Below are 20214 nucleotides of genomic sequence, written 5' to 3'. Positions count from 1 at the left end.
GCTAGCTGGGCAGAGTCTTCAGACACAAAAGAAAGTCATAAATTAGACATTGTCCTTGAAGTCAAGTCCATCTTTGTGGGCAGAGGGTTGTTTCCTGCTATGTAACTGTTAATTTCTGTGAAGTCTGGTCTAGTGGGACGCCTAGCACTGTCTTTGAGCTTACTAGATCTCATAGCTTACTTGTGAAAGATCATAACAAGAGTAATCTACCCAATCTTACTGCTGGTGAACTTTCTCCTAATAAAGCAATTTAGCTTCATTTTTGCCTGGGGGAGTTGGGGCAGCTAGGTTAAAGGTTAAGAATTACCGAACAAAAGATAAACCGTAGGAAACCAAACTTCATTAGTTTCACTGCTAGTGAAACAATTTGGTTTTCTTTCAGTTTTCTGCCATTCTTTCCTGCTGTAACATTCTCTATTTTTAGAAAGTATTTTAAAATAGCAATCAAAGATAGGTGGTTGCTTTGGGTGATTTGTGAAGGATACGTTACTGTATAGACTTGATTGTAAGATTGGCGTTCATCTAGATTTTCAGCTGGTTTCTTTTAACCTGTTTCCACATTTACTTCACAGTTTTAACAGTGCATGTTCAAACCTTAATTTTCGTATGAATCGATCTATCCAGCTGCATAAAACACTTTGTGCCTATTGTGAATCTGTATTCATTTATGAGGAAACATTTGGGGAATAACATACAACCTGCTAAAAAGACTGAGAAGGAATATTACCTTTATTTTAGGTGTAGCTCACTACCTAATTTTTTTAATTTTTATTTTAAATTTCGGTACTAGTAGCTTTCTGAGTTCTCCATTTCAGTAACCATGTTTGAGCTGTCCCAAGTAAAATAAAACACAATTCAGTTCTGTTAACTTTTAAAATTTTAGTCTAGTGTTCTTGAATTTTTTTCTATTAGTCTCTCGTCTCTTCAGTATAAACTTGTGATTTTTATTTTTTTTAACAAACAGTTCCGATACTGAGATCAGACTAGGTGATATAGAGGACAAAAATAAGCTTAAGGTTAAAGCAGCTGTATGGATAGTTTTATGGCTATTACTTGAATTACTTTTTTAATTTAGCTCCGGTTAAAATGCGTAACCAGTGGAACTTTCCTCCCAGTTTCATACTTCCTTACTTAGTCTTCAGATACGCAAATCAGTACAATTTATTTTTTAGACTTGTTTTTTCATTTTGTAGGGTATGATGCTACATACTTTCTGTTCTCCCTTTTGCTGACTTGAATTCTTGCAATCCTACTTCTTAAAAAACTGTATAAATTGATTTGGAATATGTCTGCTGTGTTCTTTTATGCTGACTTAGTTCTGTTAGTTCTTTGAAACGCTCTTTTTTAATAATATTTTTAATAATATTTTAATGATAGTAGATATTGTACTTATAAAAGCACAATTACTTATAAAAATAATTATTGTAGACATTAGTCTTGTTATTTTTGTGTTTCACAAAGAAAGTTGATGATACAGTAATGTCATTATATCATTACCTTTTAATAATCTAACTGACCATAAAGTTTAAAGACATTGCATTGTAAGTGGTCAAAACATTCCAAATATTACATTCTTTTCAGTTTAGCTATGTATGTGTATATTTTTTCAGATCATTCATCTTGCATAGTTAGCTGAAGGTGTTCTCTTTTTTCTTTCATAAAATTAAGTTAAAGTTGGCTTTTTTGAGTAATTTTTAATCGCCTCTTTCTTCTCAGATTTATTAATCATCTTTAATTCATTTTCTAATGCATTTAATTGAAAGATCCTGCATATATTTTCCTTCCTGTTTTATAGCTTGTAGACTAGCTTTCCAGGAAATTGCGATGGTGTGTCTCTGTTTCCACTGTACTTTGTAAGAGGGAATCAGCTTTTTGTGAAGTTGTGATGGGCTTTTGTTCTTTGTCCCATTGTGACCCCACAACACAAATGTGGGAGACTTTGGTACAATAAGATGATGGACTTACTGTAGGGAGTGAGGGGTAAGAGGTGTTCCCTCTTTACAGAATACATTGCGAAAATAATGGAAAATGGCCTGGAGCGGGACATGGACACACTCATAGGTCTCCTATTAGGGAAAAATATTACGGGAACTATCTTTCAAGTATACAGAAATAATTAGAAATGAAGCAATTTTGATGGACTATAACACAATATAAGTAAAACGATAAATGTGTTTCTTGTTTGATTTCTAATGCTTCTGGAAATAGCAAGATGGTTTTATGTACCTATCAGAAGACTTAATCCTGTAATAATAAAAGGCCTTTTCTAATTTGCACAGATGCAGAGGATCCTTATTTAAATCTTCATATCCTTCATCTGGAAAGTCGTGTTTTTGGCAAGTGCTCCTTCCCACGATACGTTGGTTTTTTTGCACTTGCACCTTATCTGATGCATTGATGACTTCATTGATGCTAGAAGGAAGAAGTACTTTCCTATGTCTGCCTTTGTTCCTGTCTAGAGAACAGTTTTTAAATGAAAAGCACTGAGGCTTTGCTCTCAAGAAGTGGCCTCCCAAATAGATGTAAGGCTTGTGAAGAACAGATTATTTTTAAAGCTCCCATTGGTACATTATAGCATCAGGAATGCTACTATGATACTAAGTAGGGTGTTCTTGTTTTTTCCAGTGAAAAGGTTGATGCTGAAAACAATGTGGTGAATTTTAACAGTGTATTGAGAAATGCATGCTGCCTTTGTCAAATTGAGCATTTCCATACCTTTGCAGGGAGGTGAGGGTAGTATGTAACTATGTCCAAGAACACACTGTCCCATAGGAGTTGGCAGGTGTCCTGTTAGAATGCATTTGGCATAAGGTTAGTACATGACTGGAAACTCCTGCAAAAAAAACCCAAACCAAAACAAAACCCCAGTGTATAGAATGCAGTAATGTCTAGTTGTTTTCCATGCATTGAGTGTTATGAAAACTAATAGCAGCTGTACCAAATTAGTTACCCTATTTCTTATGTTCTAAGGTTGTGAAGACTTCAGTTTTTAAAATAGTTTAGGCATGACTCATGGAAAGTAACTTCTAAAGTATTTATTTATGTTGATCAGGTTTAATACATAGAGTTTTTAAAAAGTGGAATACTTCTACTTGATATTTTCATGAAGTTTTTTGCACTTGTCAAAACGTGGATTCAATATTAAGGGAAAGATAAATACAGAAGCACAGTAATCTGAAATATTTGCAGGCATTTTCTTGCCTTAAAAGTTATTTTACTTGGAAAGAGTGATAAATATTTAGCTTTTTCTACTTGTGTGTATATTTAGAGACATGTCTAAAAACATGTACAACTTTTTGTATCTCTAGTTTTAATTCAGTGAAGATTGAAATATGTGATTTGGAATATACTTCCTGACTACATAAGACTGTGTTGTTCCTCCAGGTGTGGAAGAACATCTGTGTTATCCTGAAGTCTTTAATTATGTGATCACTTACTGTTTTTTTCCCCTCCCTGGAATCCTTGCTTTACCTGTTACGTAGAGCATAGTATATGCACTTAATGAACAGCTGTTAGGTGTTTTTGTTTTCTCCTCATTAGATATGTGTCCTAATGTTCACTATTAAACCTTGCTTTGAAGTCAGAAATCTGAATTTCTTCCTGGGTTTTTGCTTTTATATAATGAGAGTGTGTTGGAAATTTTGTTCTTGTTTTATCACACCTGTGTGAGAAGAAAGGTGATGATATCTGCACTTTATGGATGGAGAAACACGAATCCATCAGGCTTCTGTAATGTGATTCTTCATGTAACTCAGGATACTGCCTGCCATTTTAGGAATTTAAAGTGCAACTCCCATAGTCTCTTTCTGCATCTGTGAATGTTGAAGACTTTTGCAAATCAATCCTGTATAGACTGGGCATCCAGAAAAGATACTGTAGGAGAAGTTGGTTCCTGGCATCTCATAGAATTTTTGTGGCAGAGACAGAAATAAAAATGCTGTTCTGCATGGCAGTTATTCTTTTGGTTAAGTTAATTATGAGACTTTTCTTCCAACAGCTTCAGTCTTGTTTTCTACCTCTCTTCTGTCTGTGTAACAAATGATATAATGCTTCAGGTCTATCTTGTGCACTGAATGAGTCATGGCCTGTTGCGGGTGATGGGAATAGCAACATGTAGTCATGTTGTAACGCATATGCAATGTGAACTGAACTGTTGGAACAGACCACACAGCTGTGTCCAAACTTTTCAGCATTTGATGTAGCAACTGTAATGTTCTCTTTATAGTGTGTTTCTTTATTCTTAATTGAAATGTGAAATGGTATTAACTTGGAAGGCTCATAAGAAGAAAAGGCTCTTCCTGCTCTGCTATGTCTGCCTCTTTGTATAACACGTGGTGGTTTTCTGGATAGACTATTGCTGAAAAGGGGAGAATGTGGTACTCAGCCAGTAGGTTTCATGTCCTCATTGCTAGCAAAAGTGTTGGGCTGAATTTTAGGCTCTGGAACAAGCTGTTACAGTTTTGGAATACATGGAGAAGAGGAAAGCAATAAAATAAAAATGTTCACTTGAACTGAGAAGGAAAAAGACATTTTTTTTTGTAGCTAGAACATTTATGCTGTTCTCTATGGCTTAAATACAATCCTCACTGAAGTGAGGATAAAAATGATATTTAAATCTTGGAGGCATTTTTTCCCCTTCACTTTTAAGAAAAACTGTTATTCTGATTTGATTCCTTACATTTAAAGCAGCACTGTCTTTATGATAAAGCTAATTTTTCAGCGGGAAAGACAAGCAGAATCTACTACTGTGAACACATTCATGCAGTATATTGCAGAACGGGATGCAAGATCTCTCTGGCCAGTGCCAGCTAGGCTGATATGAGCAGGCAGTGCTTACCAGCTTTGGTTCAAGAGAAAGCTTGTGAACCTTGTATGAACCTGTGCATCATCTGCTTAGTTGTCATTTTGTCAGAGGTCACCTATAGAAGTGAAGGATGGAATGTAGAGGTGTGCTAGAGAATTACGACTTACTAGCAAAACTTGGATGGTTTCATTTATAATTGTAGTTCAGTTGGTTGTTACAGCAATAGTGTGCCATTGTATTGGACGTTTTCTACTTTCCCTTTAATCCAAATGCGATGTCTGTTAGGGTACTTGTTTTTCTTTCATAACAACATTGACCTTTATCGAACATTGTATTACTAAGTATAATTAGAAATCTGTTTGTTGGGGAGGTTTGCTTTTTTTAAACTATCATAAAAAATATAAAAACATAATACTAACATGTGTTGAAGTGCGTTCTGGTGTTAACTTTACATTAAGAGGATATAGTTGGCTTGGAAATCTGCACATTGTCCCAGCATTCAGCATAATTAATGTATGTTGTGTCCGTTGCATTATTTTCTTGTGTAAAAGTTGTTCTTTCAAAAATGGCTTGTTTGCTGTTCTTAAGGCCTTGCCTCATTGCTTCAGTTATGAGTGCTACAGCCTGACATTGCTTAGGAGTTTGATCTTTTCTGTGTAACCTGAACTGCTTGTTTCTCTTGCAGCCTCTGGATATCCCTGATGGTCGAAGGGCCCCATTACCTGCTCACTATCGTAGTAGTAGTACACGAAGCATTGACACTCAGACTCCGTCTGTGCAGGAGCGCAGCAGCAGCTGCAGCAGTCATTCACCATGTGTCTCTCCCTTTTGCCCTCCTGAATCTCAGGATGGGAGTCCTTGCTCAACAGAAGATTTACTCTATGACCGTGATAAAGGTGAGAGTAGAATGGACCACCTTTACCTATGGGAGGCATGTGATGTCCTGATTTTACAACTACCTTCATTTTACTCATTACATCAGTTTTTGTTTGGTTTGATGGTCGTGGAGGGATTGAGGATTTATCTTAAAATTGGTTTTGTTTGTTTACATATCTTTTTCCCTCTTGTTTGTGAAACTTCACAAACATCTTCCATAAATACGTCAGAGGAGCACAGCAAACAGTCTTAACTTATTTATGAAGATTCTAATGTGAAGAATTCAGACTGTAACATGTTTATGTTTAAAAAAGGTTTCAAGAAGGTTTGTGGTAGACTATATGTTCATCATGGGTGAGTTACTTGCTAATCAAAACGGTGAAGTTTTGGACTGCTTTTACAAGTACTCTGCTTCTGAACTTTTACATTCCACTTGAAGCTATTTGGTGAGGAGCTCAGATACGAGTTTGAACAATCTGATGGAGAGTAATTACTTGTCTGTGTATGTTGCATAACAACCCTAAATTTCTGAATAACTTATGTGTTTATATGTCAATATCCTGCATTTTTTTTCAAAGTCTCTAAAATGTTGTTTGGTTTTGTAGGGGGAGTAAATCAGAGTTTCAGTAATTAAGAGCTACTGACAGAACATGTAGTATGAAAACATAGGCACGAGTGCAAAAAGACTGATTTTTTTGGACAACTGATTACTAATGAAATTATCCTTGGGCTTCTGGTCAGCTAGCTGGAAACATGGACTTTAGTTTGGAGGTATGCAGGGTTTGGGTAAAACATGCAAGCTAAGAGTAGTAAGTTTCACAGAGGAAATTAAAACTTTTAAGATTTAGTGTAGATTTACTAATGAGCTAAAGACAGTAGTAGTTTGAGGTTAAAAGGTTAAGCTTTTGCTGTAAATATTCACTGTTTAATAATTCTTAAAGTAATTTGGGAGTAAGGTTGGGGAGGGCAGTGGGAGAAATACTAGCTTTTCTTGGTTTCTGAAAAGTATTCCTTCCCCATCTTGGATTCAAAAGGAAGTAGTGGAAAACATAGCCACCTGCCCAAATCCTGAATTGAGGGTGGGTGTGTTCATGTGTGTAAGTTAACCACATCAGAGTAAAAGTCTCAGCTCAACATGATAGTTGGCCATGCTCCAAAAATAAGAGAGATATTAGCTCCCCCACCCCCACTTCGCTTTCTTATGGTATGCATGTGAATTGCAATGTGTTGTCAAGACTGAATCACTATAGAGACATCCACTAAAGTATTAGCACACAAAGAAATGTATTGACAGGTAAATTTGTTCATATATGTTCTGATAACAAATATAAGTTCAAAAGTGAGGAAATGAAAAGAATAATTCCTTTTGCAGTTAGTACTCAGTTATCAGAGTAATTGGAATTTTCAGTGGTACTTTATTGGCAGTAGAAAGTGAAGACAGTTTGAAATAGTGCATCTAACCTCCTTAATGCTTTGCAAGGGTTTTTATCTCCTGTCTTGGATTTTTTGAACAGCTAATTGGAATAAAATTTATTGGTGAACTTTGCAATGAGTAGATACTTACTTCTTGTTTCGGTGTTAAGACTGGCTTTATGCTAGGTTTGTATCAAAAGTCTGCTTTAGTAGTAGCATATAGATGATAAACAGCCAGCTTTGTAAAGTTAATATAATTGCATTTTTGAATTAGTTTAAGTAAGGTACTTAATACTGTGCTTATGAAAGATAAAAGCTTGAACTGCTCATCACAACTTTGTTCTTTGAGGACAAGATAGAAAAATGTGTAGCGTTTCCAAGAGAAAGTAATCTGTTCCGAGGTTGTAAAAGCATAGTCAGAAAGGTGCCTTTTTCTCTCAGATCATTAAGATCCCACAGGCCAGTTGTTCTGAATAAGAACGTTATCTTCAAAATAGTTAAATTACAGATAAATAAGGGATATAAGTAGAAATCATAAGGGAATAGCAAGCTTTGAGGGACAGTTTATTAATATCTGTTGTGGATGTTGCCTGCTTTATAAAACGGAACTTATGAAGTTTTTTGCACCTTCATTGTAGAGGTTTTTGTGATGCTAGAATACAACTATTGTGAATTTGCTGTGAGGCCTGTTAAATTTTGAAAAATGCTTTGTATAATCAAATGTAGACAATTTAAACCCAAGATATTTTTCTGTTACATTTCTCAAGTTGAGGTTTTATTTTTCCTCTCTATGGGAATAACTTGGCTTTACCATTTAAAAAATACAATTATCAGCCTTATGAATCAGCTCTTGAGTGTGTTGCTGAATAGGAAAGGAAGGTTAGTAGTTTGAGAGACATGAGCAGTGAGAGGAGCCAGAGCTCTGTACAGACACAGCACTGCTTTACATTTCTAAAGCATCTTTTATTTCTTGAGCAAAGCTGTGCTTTGGCCTGAGGCCCTCACAGCTGCTCTTTGGACTGTATCAGCTGTTTGGTTTACATTTCTGCAAGAAGCTGCTAAATCTATTGAATTTTTCAAAAGAAAGTGAAGGCTAAATTTCAGAAAAGGCCCAAAATACTGCTCCGAATGGAGCAGTGATACTAAATAGTATTGATTGGAGCAGAGAGGGAAGGGTGGGAGAGAAGATATTTTAAGGGCACCTGGCTTTATGATTTTGTTTCGAGTATCAGCCTATTGCAAGGCAAGTGACTGCCTTGCTGCATTAAAGCTATTGGTTTCACTAGAGCTGTTTTATGATACTCTGGTCCAAGAGACTATAATTCAGAGTACTACATGGCATACTTAGCAGCTGTGACAGAGGAAAGTTCAAAGGCATCCTAAGGTATAAGCAGATGAAATTTGGGAGGGGTTGTGCAAAAATGAATAGTATAACCTGTTTTTCAGGGATTTTGATTTAGGTGCTTTTGTGTAGCATTGTGTATTCCCACTGTTGCTAGCAGGCTGTTACAAGCAGCATGTTCATGAAGATGAAATGAAGATACTTTTTTAACTTCTGGGCATCTGATTCATAGTTTTTAAAATGAAAATTGTGCGTGAAGTCTTTGGATAGTCTTAAGAAACAAAGGTATTTTTGAACCTATCAAAACAAATCCCAAGACTCACTGGCAAAGTTTTCTTTGTTTTGCCACTCAAAAAATTGTTTTACAGATTCTTTTTTAGTTTGCCTCCTTTGTTGCTCTTAATATATGCAAGCTAAAATTTGTGGTATTAACTCATCTGGTTAAAATAGTGGGTTTAGTGTTTAATTACAATCTTAAATATTTTCTAGGTAACAGAATATATCCATTTTGAATAGTTATGTTTAGAAATTCTATGTAATAGGGCTCCATATTGTCTGCTATGTGGTTATGGTAACAAAACTCACTTCAAAGGTTACATCTGTTAATCTTCAATCATTGTCATTTTAATGAAATGTCATTAGTTGGCTGAAATCTGCCAGTGGAGCACACCCTACTGGTGGAAATGTGGGAGATGCAGACGTGGTCTCTGACTTGAAGGCTCATGCACTGCAGCCTCTGAGACAGTAAAAAAAAAATGTGTAAATAGCACAGTTTGAGAATACACATTTGTAGTGCATTAAGGTTTAATAATGTGACAGTTCAGCATTTAAGAGCTTACAGGATACACAAGTGGAGACTGGCTTGAACTGTAAATTCCACCTCTTACCACTTTAACTCATGGCCCCTTTTCCCAGTACCCTTCCGTTCTTTCACTGCTGCTGGACGTGTAGAACTAACACCAAGGTTGTACATGTGAACCTCGTAATAACCACATTTTTTTTCAAATAGTAGTGTGGTATGTGTTTGTTCAAAATAAAAAGCGAACAACTTAGTAAGCTTTCAAAGCAGGGAGGGTAAAGAGGGAAACTGAATGGTTAAATTATACAATTTAATTTTTTGTTTTTACTTGTTTAACAGCTGTCTTATATAGAAAGTTTCAGCCAGACAGGGCTAAATAAACCAAAAACTTGATTGAAAACTGAACTGGCTAGACAAGACTCTAAATCTTCCAAGAACTGACTTAACTTTGAATTCCGTTTGATTCTTTCCTTGGATGTACTTCCACAGTTTTCCACTATTTGGTGGAATGAACAGTAGCACATTTTATGTCTCAAATTTTTTAAATAGAAACTTGGATCTTCAAATTTAAATATTAGAAGGAGGAAACAAACTGTCTGGGTTCTGTTAATGATTTCTGTGTTTGGAATGAGCTGTGTGGGCCAACAGTGGAAAGATGCCAACAGGACCATCATGCTCCCAGCTTGGCAAATATCTGTATTGTCTCAAAGCTTTTTCTGCCTTCATACAGTTAACACCTAAAATTCTGTAAATAGAAGTTCTGTGTTCACTCTACAGCAGGGAAGAGCTGAATAATCAATACACTACTGAGGTTCACTTCAACTGTTTTTCTTCTCATATCTTTCATAGTAAATCTCCAAAGGGAAGTGCGACATTTGAGATGATTTGTGTCTTCTTGTAAGAGAAAGCAGAGATGTTTCAAAACCTCTAATGATTAGCCTTTGTATTTGAGTCATGGTTATACAAAAGTTTATGTAGTTACTGTTTGCAAGCTGTTAAAGACAACTTTGTATGCTTCAGTGAATCTAGATCATAGTGCTTGAAGCTTTGGTTAGTTTTCCAGTGTTGCTGAAATGGCACATGTTAATAGCAGAATAAACAAAGGTATCTTGAGTTAAAAATGGTAAAAGTACCCCACATCGGTGGAAAGACTCAAAAGGAGCTAAAGCAAAGAGCAGTTACTTCTCTCCAAATAAGGTGCATTTGTAAGTTGGGGCATCCTCTTTAACTTTGCCATTTTATTTCATTTTTTTAAAATTGTAAGCCCAAGCAGAGAATAGGGAGCCACTAATACTAGCCCGAGATAGATGTTGCTCTTTGCAAAGGTATGAGCCACTGCAGGAAGCTAATTTTCTGTAATTATTTTTGTACCTGCTTTATTTCCTTAGTGCATTGAATATCATGTTGTCAAGAGGAGTGTTTAAAATGAACCCTTTCATAGTCTTAATTTTTCAAACTTTTGTGCTTCCACCATTACCAGAGTTGAGCCTTCTCTCTTATATATAGTTTTCTGAGAAGTACAAAGAAAACTGCCTATTGCCTTGTGTCCTCGATCTTCACACCTTTAGTTCTGTGTCTAGTAAAATATACACAGACAGCTAGAGTTATGAAGAATGCCTATATCAGATAGTTAGTAGTGATGAGTGAATTTATTTTGGAGACTAAAACAACTTCACAATTGTGAAGCAAATAAGGTAGGGCATTGTAATGATGAGGTGTCAGTACCTGTGTTACAAACATGCTTTGTTTCTTTGCAGCTTCTGAACTATTCATGAGACCAATGAGGTCAATATTCCGGTGAAGAATTATGTTTTAAAATAAGATACATGCTGTATACACACATTTTCAATAACTGTGTTTATACAGTGAGAAGGCATATTATCATTACCACTCATAATTCTTCTGCATGTATTATGCATATTACCTTGTTCATTTATGGTTTTTGAAATACATAATAAAAGAACGTATTTGTTTCCAGGATCACAGCTCTGCTTTGTTGCGATTGCAGTGTTCTGGATAAAAATATCCTCCTGTTATGTGTTGTTATATGATAGATTACTGCTGCACTGAAGCTTTTATTCAGAAGAAATGTGCTATACAAGGGTATGCTATACAAGAAATAGCCTGCAATAAAGGAAGCATTGTGGTAGAAGCAAACCGGCATAGTGGCTAAATTGTGAAAAAAGGCATCTTGTTTGGAAATCGAATTTAATTAAAAAGCACTCTCAATCTCTAGTAATATAACTGCTTTAAATTTTCAGACAGTGGGAGTAGCTCACCGTTGCCCAAGTATGCCTCATCTCCCAAACCAAACAACAGCTACATGTTCAAACGAGAGCCCCCAGAGGGATGTGAGCGAGTGAAGGTCTTTGAGGAAATGTCGTAAGTAATGCCTTTTATATCAGCTGGTATCTGCAAAGCAGTAAACCTGTTTACTGAGCCTATTCAACTGCAGATGAATAAACTATTCCAGCTGATGAGTTTTTCAGGAGCAAACTATTCTTAGAGTTTGTACAGAAGAAGTTGAAGTGTTCATGTTGGTTTGAAGAGGAAATGGAGTCTTTTATGCTTGAACTCTTTTTGTGCAATTATAAAAGGCAACAAAAATCCAAGCAGAAAAGATAAGGTACATTTAATTTCCTAAGCATTTATAATCCTCTTTCCATATATTTTTTATTAACTTTTTAAATGTTCGTGGCTTAAAACAAAACTCCCTTTGTCATAATTCTGTATCAGTTTCAAGCATAGGTTACGTTTTAATACGTATAAAACATATAAAATGGAATGAAACACATATAAAGTGTTTGTAGACAGTAGTATACTTATGGTATAGACTTTGCTCAATATTTTCACTGGGCAAGAAATCAGAAATTAAACTCTTGGCCATTGTGTCTTCTTACCCTAGACCCAGCAGTATTTGAACACGTGCTGTTGAGGTTGCATGCTAGCTCCTGTGGATGAAAGAATTAAGGAGGGGATGTTTCTTGCTTTAACAGCATTCATTGCCTGCTGGATGGTGAAGGAGCAATGTTGGGTTGTGGAGGAAACCTCCAGACAAATTACAGAATGTGGGAAAGGAGAGGTCTATTTCATGGAGGTTCTCAAAGGGATTTGATATGACTAAATGTGTTGTTGCTGCACTGTTTTTATTAAAGAAGAATTTGTGCCATTCTAAATTACTGTGGCATTTTTTCACGTGCATATGTATTGCAGATTTTTCTTGCTGGAAGTTGCATGTTTTTCCAGTAATTATCAAGTCATTTTTGTGACAGTGCTGTTTTTAATGCTGTGGATCAGTTAGCTGACTACCAATATGGAAGATGTTTGCCCCTCTGTCCAATTAATCCCATTCCTTGTCATTCACATTTTAGCAATGTGTAGAACCACAAAGTTCATGACGTATAAAACATCTTCGTTGGCCAGGTATAATGTTTTTTCTTGTTGTAGGTCTCGTCAGCCTGTCTCAGCCCCTCTCTTTTCATGTCCTGACAAAAACAAGGTTAATTTCATCCCAACCGGATCAGCTTTCTGTCCTGTAAAACTTCTGGGCCCCCTTCTTCCCGCTTCAGATCTGACGCTGAAGAACTCTCCAAACTCTAGTCAAAGCACAGCTTTGAGCACCCTGACTGTTGAGCAGCTTTCGTCTCGGGTCTCTTTCTCATCTCTGTCAGATGACACCAGCACAATGGACTCCACAGAGGTCCCAGTACAGCAACCGTCTCAACAGCAGCAGCCGCTTTTGCAAGAGATTCAGACTGAAGACCATTCCTCTCCTCAAAGCTATGTGTTAATCTAGACCAAGGTGGAGCAGGCCTCTGCCCTGAAACAAGGATTGAGGAGATAATAGTTCAGATACATCTGCATGAGGTGGCAACCTTTCAGAACAACACGGAATACTTAGCAGCATTCGAAAAAATATCTCAACGCTGTTCTTGGCAGGGACAGAATTCATATTCAGCATTTTTCGTGAGAAAGCAGTAATGCCTGCAGAATCCATATATCATTAAGCGTTTTAAGTGGAGACTATGCATTTCATAGTATGTTTGACCAGATTAGTACTGTGTCCTGTGTTCTGTTTCAAATTCTACAGTATAAATAAGCTCTATATATATAAAAAAAAAAAAAGTTGCCTGTCTGAATAGAAAATGTCTTGCTGTGTTGTGTCCTATGGAAAATACTGTACTTCAGGATTATGTTTACAATTGATCCAGGTGTTTATGTTTCTAACTTCTGTAATACACACAATGCAAAAAAAAAAAAAAAAAAAAAAAAAAAAAAAAGACCACAACAGTTGCACAGTGCCCACCCTAAGGCCTAGCTTCAGGTACTTCTCTCGAAGTGTAAACTCAGGTAACTTGGAATGTATATCATATTGGAATATAAAATATTTTACAGCTACAAAGCTAAAGAGGGAACATCACTCTTTTGCCTTTCCTTATTTTATGCATTAATATTTCCTCATTACATTCCACTTTCTTGGAATAAGTGCATTCAGATCCAGGTGAACAATGACCCTGGACATGGGTGAACATGAGGAGAACCAGCAAATCTGTGATGTATATCACTTTGTCATGTGCTTACAAGTAAAACAACTGTTGCATTTACTGTCATTTCAATATATGTAAAAATGTGGCATTTAAAGGTTTCAGGTGTTGCTCAGTTAATGACTGTTAAACTGTTGCAAATAAAGTGTTCAGTACTAGGCTGTACATGAGAAACATTCCACGTTGTGTGTGAGAGGATTTTGAAAGACAAGAATGTTTTTGTTCAAGGACAGAAATTCTTTCAGGTTTCACAGGGGGGTGATGGGGATTTCCTCTCATGTTTTTGTTGGCAGTTAAGGATGTGAAATGCTACTGTTACCGTCTAAAAGTCAAATTAATGTTTAGTTTCTCTTTTGGAAATGTTCATTCATTTGCTGGTTGGAAATAGGTTTTCAGATTTTGTCAAGCAGTGTTAGATGAGTTGCATTTTATTTATGTAGTGAGTAATTGTGTTTGGATAAAAGTCCAGAAGTAGCAAGTGGGTGTTCTAAGAGGGGTGGGGAAAACAGTAGTTTTAAGTTCTTGTTACTTAATCAAAGCTTCTTCCATAACTTTCAGTTACTTAAGTTGTGTGTGTTAAAAGTGTGTTTTTTCCCCCCTCCTTAAGCGTGAATAATAAAAGAAAAATCCTTGTAAAATAATCCTGGTTTTGCAGGCTGGACACTTTCTCAAAATAGTACATGGCAAGAATGGGTTAGTGGTGCTCTTCTGTTGTACTGGAACAAGAGGAGCATTGCTTTCAGAGATAATTTCCTGTGATACAAAGAGGACCCCAAAGGCAAAATAAACTTGATGTTCTTGCTCCATTGCTTTCAGCTCAGTGGAACTACATTTATGCTGTCTGCTCCTAAGAGAATAAGGTTCACCTTTTCCAGGAATTGAAGAGATTAGTAGCCTGCAGCTACTGAGCATTTAAACTTGCTCCATTATGGTTTTTTCCTCTTTTGAAGATGAGATTGGAGGGGGGTGAGAGTGAGCCACCAATAACTACTCACTAAATATATGCTTTCTTTAGAGATAAAACATCGTTTTCTTTTTCTTACTGAGTTTTTGTTAATACTATCTTCCAAGGTGGAATTTGCAGCCTATAAAACACTTGCTGTTTTTTGACTCCCCTTGCAGAAAATAGAGGAGAGGTCTGTCTCTAACCATTTTCATGTGAAAAACCTTCTTGAAACACAACAGCCATCTTTAACCCTACTAATCTCAGGCCTAGGTGAAAACACTATATATTTTGTAGACCGAAGATAAAGGGGAGAAAATACTCGTAAGTATCGATTCCTTTTAATACTTTTCTTTCTAGATTAACATTGTGCAGTATCATGACCTTTTTATGCTCTGGTTATGTCCAGATAAGAAATTGTAGTCTGTTATTGGTGTTAGGTTCCCAGGGGATATGATGAGTGGTTTTTAGATCAGTGATGAAGTCTGTACAATATTGGCAATGCCGTTATGTGTTCTTTTTATTTTTTCCATGAGAAACTAAATATTAATTAAATTGCACATTTGTTCTTAGCAGATTTGAAGGTTTTGAACCAAATGTGTTAAAGCTAATGCTTTGCCATGTAAATTTCCCAGCAGTTGTTTATCTCAATTGTATTCTACATCCAGCTGTAGAAATTCTGTCAAATATTGTTTAAAGTTTTGTACATAGATGTACTGTTATTTCTAGCCACTGTGCTGAACAGTATTCCAGTTATCACACAATATTGCTTTACACAAGGAAATGTGTGGCTTTTGTTTTGTATTTTTTTCGGTATAGAAGTTCCTGTGTCTTATTTAAATAAAAATTATAGTTAAAAAAAAAAAAAGTGGTGGGGACGACACACAAAAGCAGTGGTTCATTTATTTGTTTTGGAACTGTGTATGAAACACCACAGAATAAGATTAAAGTTTAATATTGTTCCAAATTTACATCTAGAATAGTGTCAACCATGTATCTTTATGACTAGTGTGCTGTGTCTTCTAGAACAAGATAATCTCTTATCTATTGATTTTTTGCATAACACTCTTCTGAGATGGGGGAAAAAATCTAAAAATAGCTGAGTGCTTGAATGTGCTTAAAAATAGCATATTTTATTCATATAATGAGGTTTTTCTTCAGAGCATACAAAAAAATATCAGTTAAGTGTTATTGGAAACTGTGTATCTGCTGCTGTGTTTGTAGTATGGCTAATTTCAAGTTATCTGTTGAAAATTATGAAAGCCATTAGATGTTTCACTATGTGAAACTAAACTAAACCCCTAAAGGATGTGGTATAAATCTACTGACAGTCTTGGTTTCATGTTGTTTTGTATGAGTCAAATGATTGTCATTTGACTTGCAGAATAATTCTTTCCAGATGGGGGGTGAGGGGGAGGGAGGAAGAAAGAAGAATAATACTTAAATACATGTAAATCCTCCAAAGTCAGTGTTTACTGAAGAGCACTATGGCAATAACCATCAAGAATGGTTTCATGCTTGTTATCAGTAAGTGGAAATGTAAGTTTTCAGCATCTGAAAGAGTACAAGGTTTCAATGTGACTATGTTAAAACATTAACTGAAAGTTAACTAAAAGTGCTGAAAGTCTGGAGCCTCAAAGGGTATAGTATCCCACCCTGCTATGAAAGTGCTTGCTGTCCTTCAGTCAGAAACAGTTTGGTATTCAGCCATTTCATCACCAGCTTGTAGGGCTTGCTAGGAAAAGCTTCGTGACCATCTTGTCCTCTAAATGGATTTGGCTGCAGCAGTTTTGGGCTGTCCTTGGGTGGGAGGGCATTCTCTTCTCAAGAATTACTTCGACAAAAGCATGTAGCTCACCCTGAAAAGATGTGATGCAGCTTGTACCACAGGTAGCTTTTTCACCATCCCTGTGAACCTAGGCCTCGCCTAGTTAGTTACAGTTGTGGTGATGTGCCACTTCCACATAGGCCACACTTTGAAGTTTTGTGCTTGGTGTAATTCACTGTATTATGTCCTCCTCAAAGCCAAGACAAGCAGTCTGAAAAGTGCTGAGAGTAGAGAGCTAATGAAATAATTTTGCCTTGTTTCCCTACTTTGTGACTAAAAGATCTTCCTTGACTTAAATGTTACATTTTCTAGTAATTCATGGCTCTGGAAGTGGAGTCTTCAGAGACTGGAGGACGGTGTAAGGGGAGCCCTTGGCTACATATGCTGGGGGTAGGGGGCAACCGATAGTGACCTGCTTTTTTTAGAAAGTGGGGTGCTGTCAGGGAAATGATTTATGGCTTCCTGACAAATCAGCTCTTGGGAAGGGCCAGATACTGGCCCAAGGGTAGAATCTTGATATCTTCACAGTATTTAAACGTAAGCCTGGAGTAGTACAAAATAAACACAAGAAATTGCATGGATTAGTAATGTTGACTGACGTCGCAGTTGCAAGCAAAGACCACCGAGGCTTAGCAAACTAGCTCCTGGCCTTACTCCATGGTAATGTATTGATACCTTCATCTGTTAGTTGAGGTAGGTACAGTCCAGGCAGCTTGAAAATGGTAGATGACTAGTAGAAGTGTAGATCACTTACTGTTGTAAACAGCCTGGCTTGCTTTGCAAAACATAGCCATGCAAACAGAAATTTGAAGCTACACAACTGGGAGGAAATAACCATAGTTCCTGCAATGTGTTTCCAGAACCTAAATGTAAGGAAAAAGTGTGCGAAAGCTGGGAAAGAACATCCGTTACTGGGATGTACGCGTACAGCCATTCATAGTTGATGCTCGGCTAAAGGAAGTTGTTTGATCAAAGATTGTCATACAGTGAAAATATGTATATCTTGTCTCTGCATCAGTGTAATGGGTCCTGGAAAAATACCTAGTTCAGGAGAGACTGTAAAAGGCTGGAGAAGGCTCAGAGAAGAGCTATAGGAATGAGTGAGGTACTGGAAAAAATGGCAAGGTTTTGTAGGAGCTGAACATGTTTAACTTATTGGTTGAGGAGTGACTTAATTCCAGTTAGTAAATACCTATATATGAAATACTTAGTAATGAGCTACGAACTACTTACATTTAACAGACATGGAATACTAAAGCAGTAAGAAGATGAAGCTAGCTGAATTCACACTAGAAATGTGGATTTATTTTAGCACTAAGGGTAATTGGGTACTGGGCGAACTTGCAAAGGTGAATTTTTTCAAGTACCGATGTTTAAAAAGAGATGATTTTACAAAGGATATGCTCATAGAAGATGGTTTTATAAGCCTTACTAACTCATGATTATTCGGGGCTTTTTACATTTCAGTTGATTTTAAAGAGTTAGGCTTTTTAACTACTGTAAGCATTCTTGCCTCAATAAAAAAGTAGCATGCTCCAATACTTTTAACTATGGAATTAACACTTTTTTTCAAACTGTGTGGAATAGCTCTTTGAAGATAATTCCTGGCTTCTGAAAACTTTTGGTTTGTGTCACACATTCATGAAGTCTCCAGTAAAGCAGAGGTGGTTAAGTAGCTTTATAGTTGTTTTGACCTCCTCAATAGCACCATAATTGTGGAGAGATGGCAAGAAACTGGAGAGTAGGTGGTGTGTTTTTGGAGTGCAACAGGTCACAGAATGTGTCACTCAAGTGGAGCTGATAGGAAAACACTGAACGAGCAGGTAGTGTTTTCTCAGTAAAGACCACGTTGGAAGTGAGTGAACATGCAAGTTAAACTGCTAATTCAATTGACAACAACAAAGATGACCCCTTTTTTAAGAACAACTTGAAATTTTATCTTGGGTTGTAACAAGTTCTGATGTTAAATTGGCTGCCTTGAGCTGTAGCCTGGAAGCTCAGATGCAGAGGAGCTGGAAGCTTGGGAGAAGAGGAAGTTGTGTAATTTTTTTTTCCCCTTGAATTAGAAACTGAGTATGTTAACGAAGCACGATTAGGCTAATAACTGTGCATGTAGACAAATAAATTCCGGGGGTGTGCGTAATTTTTTTGCGTGTGTATGTGCATACTGAAGTGTGAAGTTAAACTTTGCAGTGATTTGCACAACTGTTGGTTGAGAAACGGAGTTTGCTCAGGGCAATGTATGTTTAGTAATACCCACGGCAATCTATTTCTTGTACCCTTGTTTTATTTTTGCTTCTCCAAATAAGCTGTAAGTAAATAGCATTATCTAAATCCAGACTGCTAGGCATAACAGTCATGTTAACTAATTCTGGGTGTCTAACTGCTTACTGCAAGAGGAGATGAGATCTGAGAACTCTTGAGATTTTTGTGGAAGGAGGTTCTTTCTCCGAGGAGGAGAAAGCTAAAAGAAACTAGACTCCCTGTTAAGGTTTGGTGCCAAAAGGCTGGGTGATGCAATTACTCCTTTCTGATTTCTACCTGGGTAAGATTTTCTAGTCCTGCCCTATCTCTGTGATGCAGGGGTTTCTTAGGAAGTAACAGTCTCCCTTTCCATAAGATTGGTAGTATCTTTGGGCTTGTTATGTAGGGAAGGAAAACTCATTCTTGTGAAAAGTTAAAAAAGTAATGGTGTTGCCTTTGGAAACTAAATATTGTTTTTAGTAAATAAGGGGAAAAAAACAAAAAAAGCTTGACTCTGCTTTTGTAATTCCTTTGGATTCCAATTCATTGTAGCTCCTAAGAATGCTGAAAAACATTCAGCATTTCGGTGTCAGTCACTGAAAAAAAAAAAAAAGTTTCAGGTGTAGCCTTACATCTCTGTGACAGTACAGAGATGGTACCATACTACAGGCTTTCACTGCATGGTTTTATTTTGGATGGGGCATGTGCATGTATATTAGGGATTGCCACCTTATTCAGGGGCTCTTGTTCATGAAATGAAGTTGGGTACAATGGTGGATGTGTTTTCTGTTCTAGTGAAGAATGCCAGGGAGACAGTTTAGACATTTCTGAGTTCAGTACCTAAGAAACCAGCTTCCCTCTAGGGAGGGCTTTCTGTTTTGACCCTCTTCTGGAGGGGAATACTAAACCCTTGGGAGTGGGGTGGCAGTGAAGAATGGTGGTAGTAGGTCTTTCACTTTCTAAGTAATGGAAAAGCAAAGGCAGCCTAGGCCCTACCTGTACCTGATTTGGAGGGTAACCTTGTATGTGCGTTATTTGTATGTACAGGAATTTCTTTGGGTTAGGAAGACAGTGGATGCCTTAATACTCCAAAGAAGCATTAGCCTGGATAAGTGTTTTTCGTTCTCCAAATCAGGTCAGCTATAGATTGCAATCTGTCTCTGTGGTGGCGTCCTAACTGAAAGGCTGTTGAATGCAGCACTGTAGTATGATTTGGGTTTGTATCCAATAAGTGAGAAAAAGTACCTACTAGATTAGACAACAAACTAGACACTCAGGAAAAAAAAACTTGTTTGGGAATCCTGTGAATACTTCAGTGTGGGGCATCCCAGCAGCCTGGGGTCTTTGGTACTTGTGTAGTTGTCCTGTGGTGCTTGTAGAAATGCACTGAGGGAAACTAAATGTCTAAATATTTATGTGCC

General features: G+C 36.9%; 1 protein-coding gene across 4 annotated transcripts in view; it reads left to right on the top strand.

Annotated features, from left to right (window-relative positions):
- The window catches only part of GLCCI1 (glucocorticoid induced 1), a 59366-nt gene extending 43669 nt beyond the window's left edge, over positions 1–15697 (top strand). For 2 of the 4 annotated variants that reach the window (XM_074863720.1, XM_074863710.1), the window contains exons 6-8: positions 5490–5700; positions 11496–11616; positions 12682–15697. In XM_074863720.1, coding sequence (XP_074719821.1) covers positions 5490–5700; positions 11496–11616; positions 12682–13030 — 681 coding nt within the window. In that variant the 3' untranslated portion in view covers positions 13031–15697. The remainder of the gene's footprint in view (positions 1–5489; positions 5701–11495; positions 11617–12681) is intronic. The other 2 variants (XM_074863730.1, XM_074863739.1) reach the window with 1 other exon arrangement.
- Positions 15698–20214: the final 4517 nt, after the last annotated feature.

This window comes from Strix uralensis, chromosome 1 (genome assembly GCF_047716275.1).
Source record: "Strix uralensis isolate ZFMK-TIS-50842 chromosome 1, bStrUra1, whole genome shotgun sequence".
NCBI lineage: Eukaryota > Metazoa > Chordata > Aves > Strigiformes > Strigidae > Strix > Strix uralensis.
The sequence above is the reverse complement of the archived record's forward strand: the minus strand, read 5'-3'. Positions and strand labels throughout refer to the sequence as shown.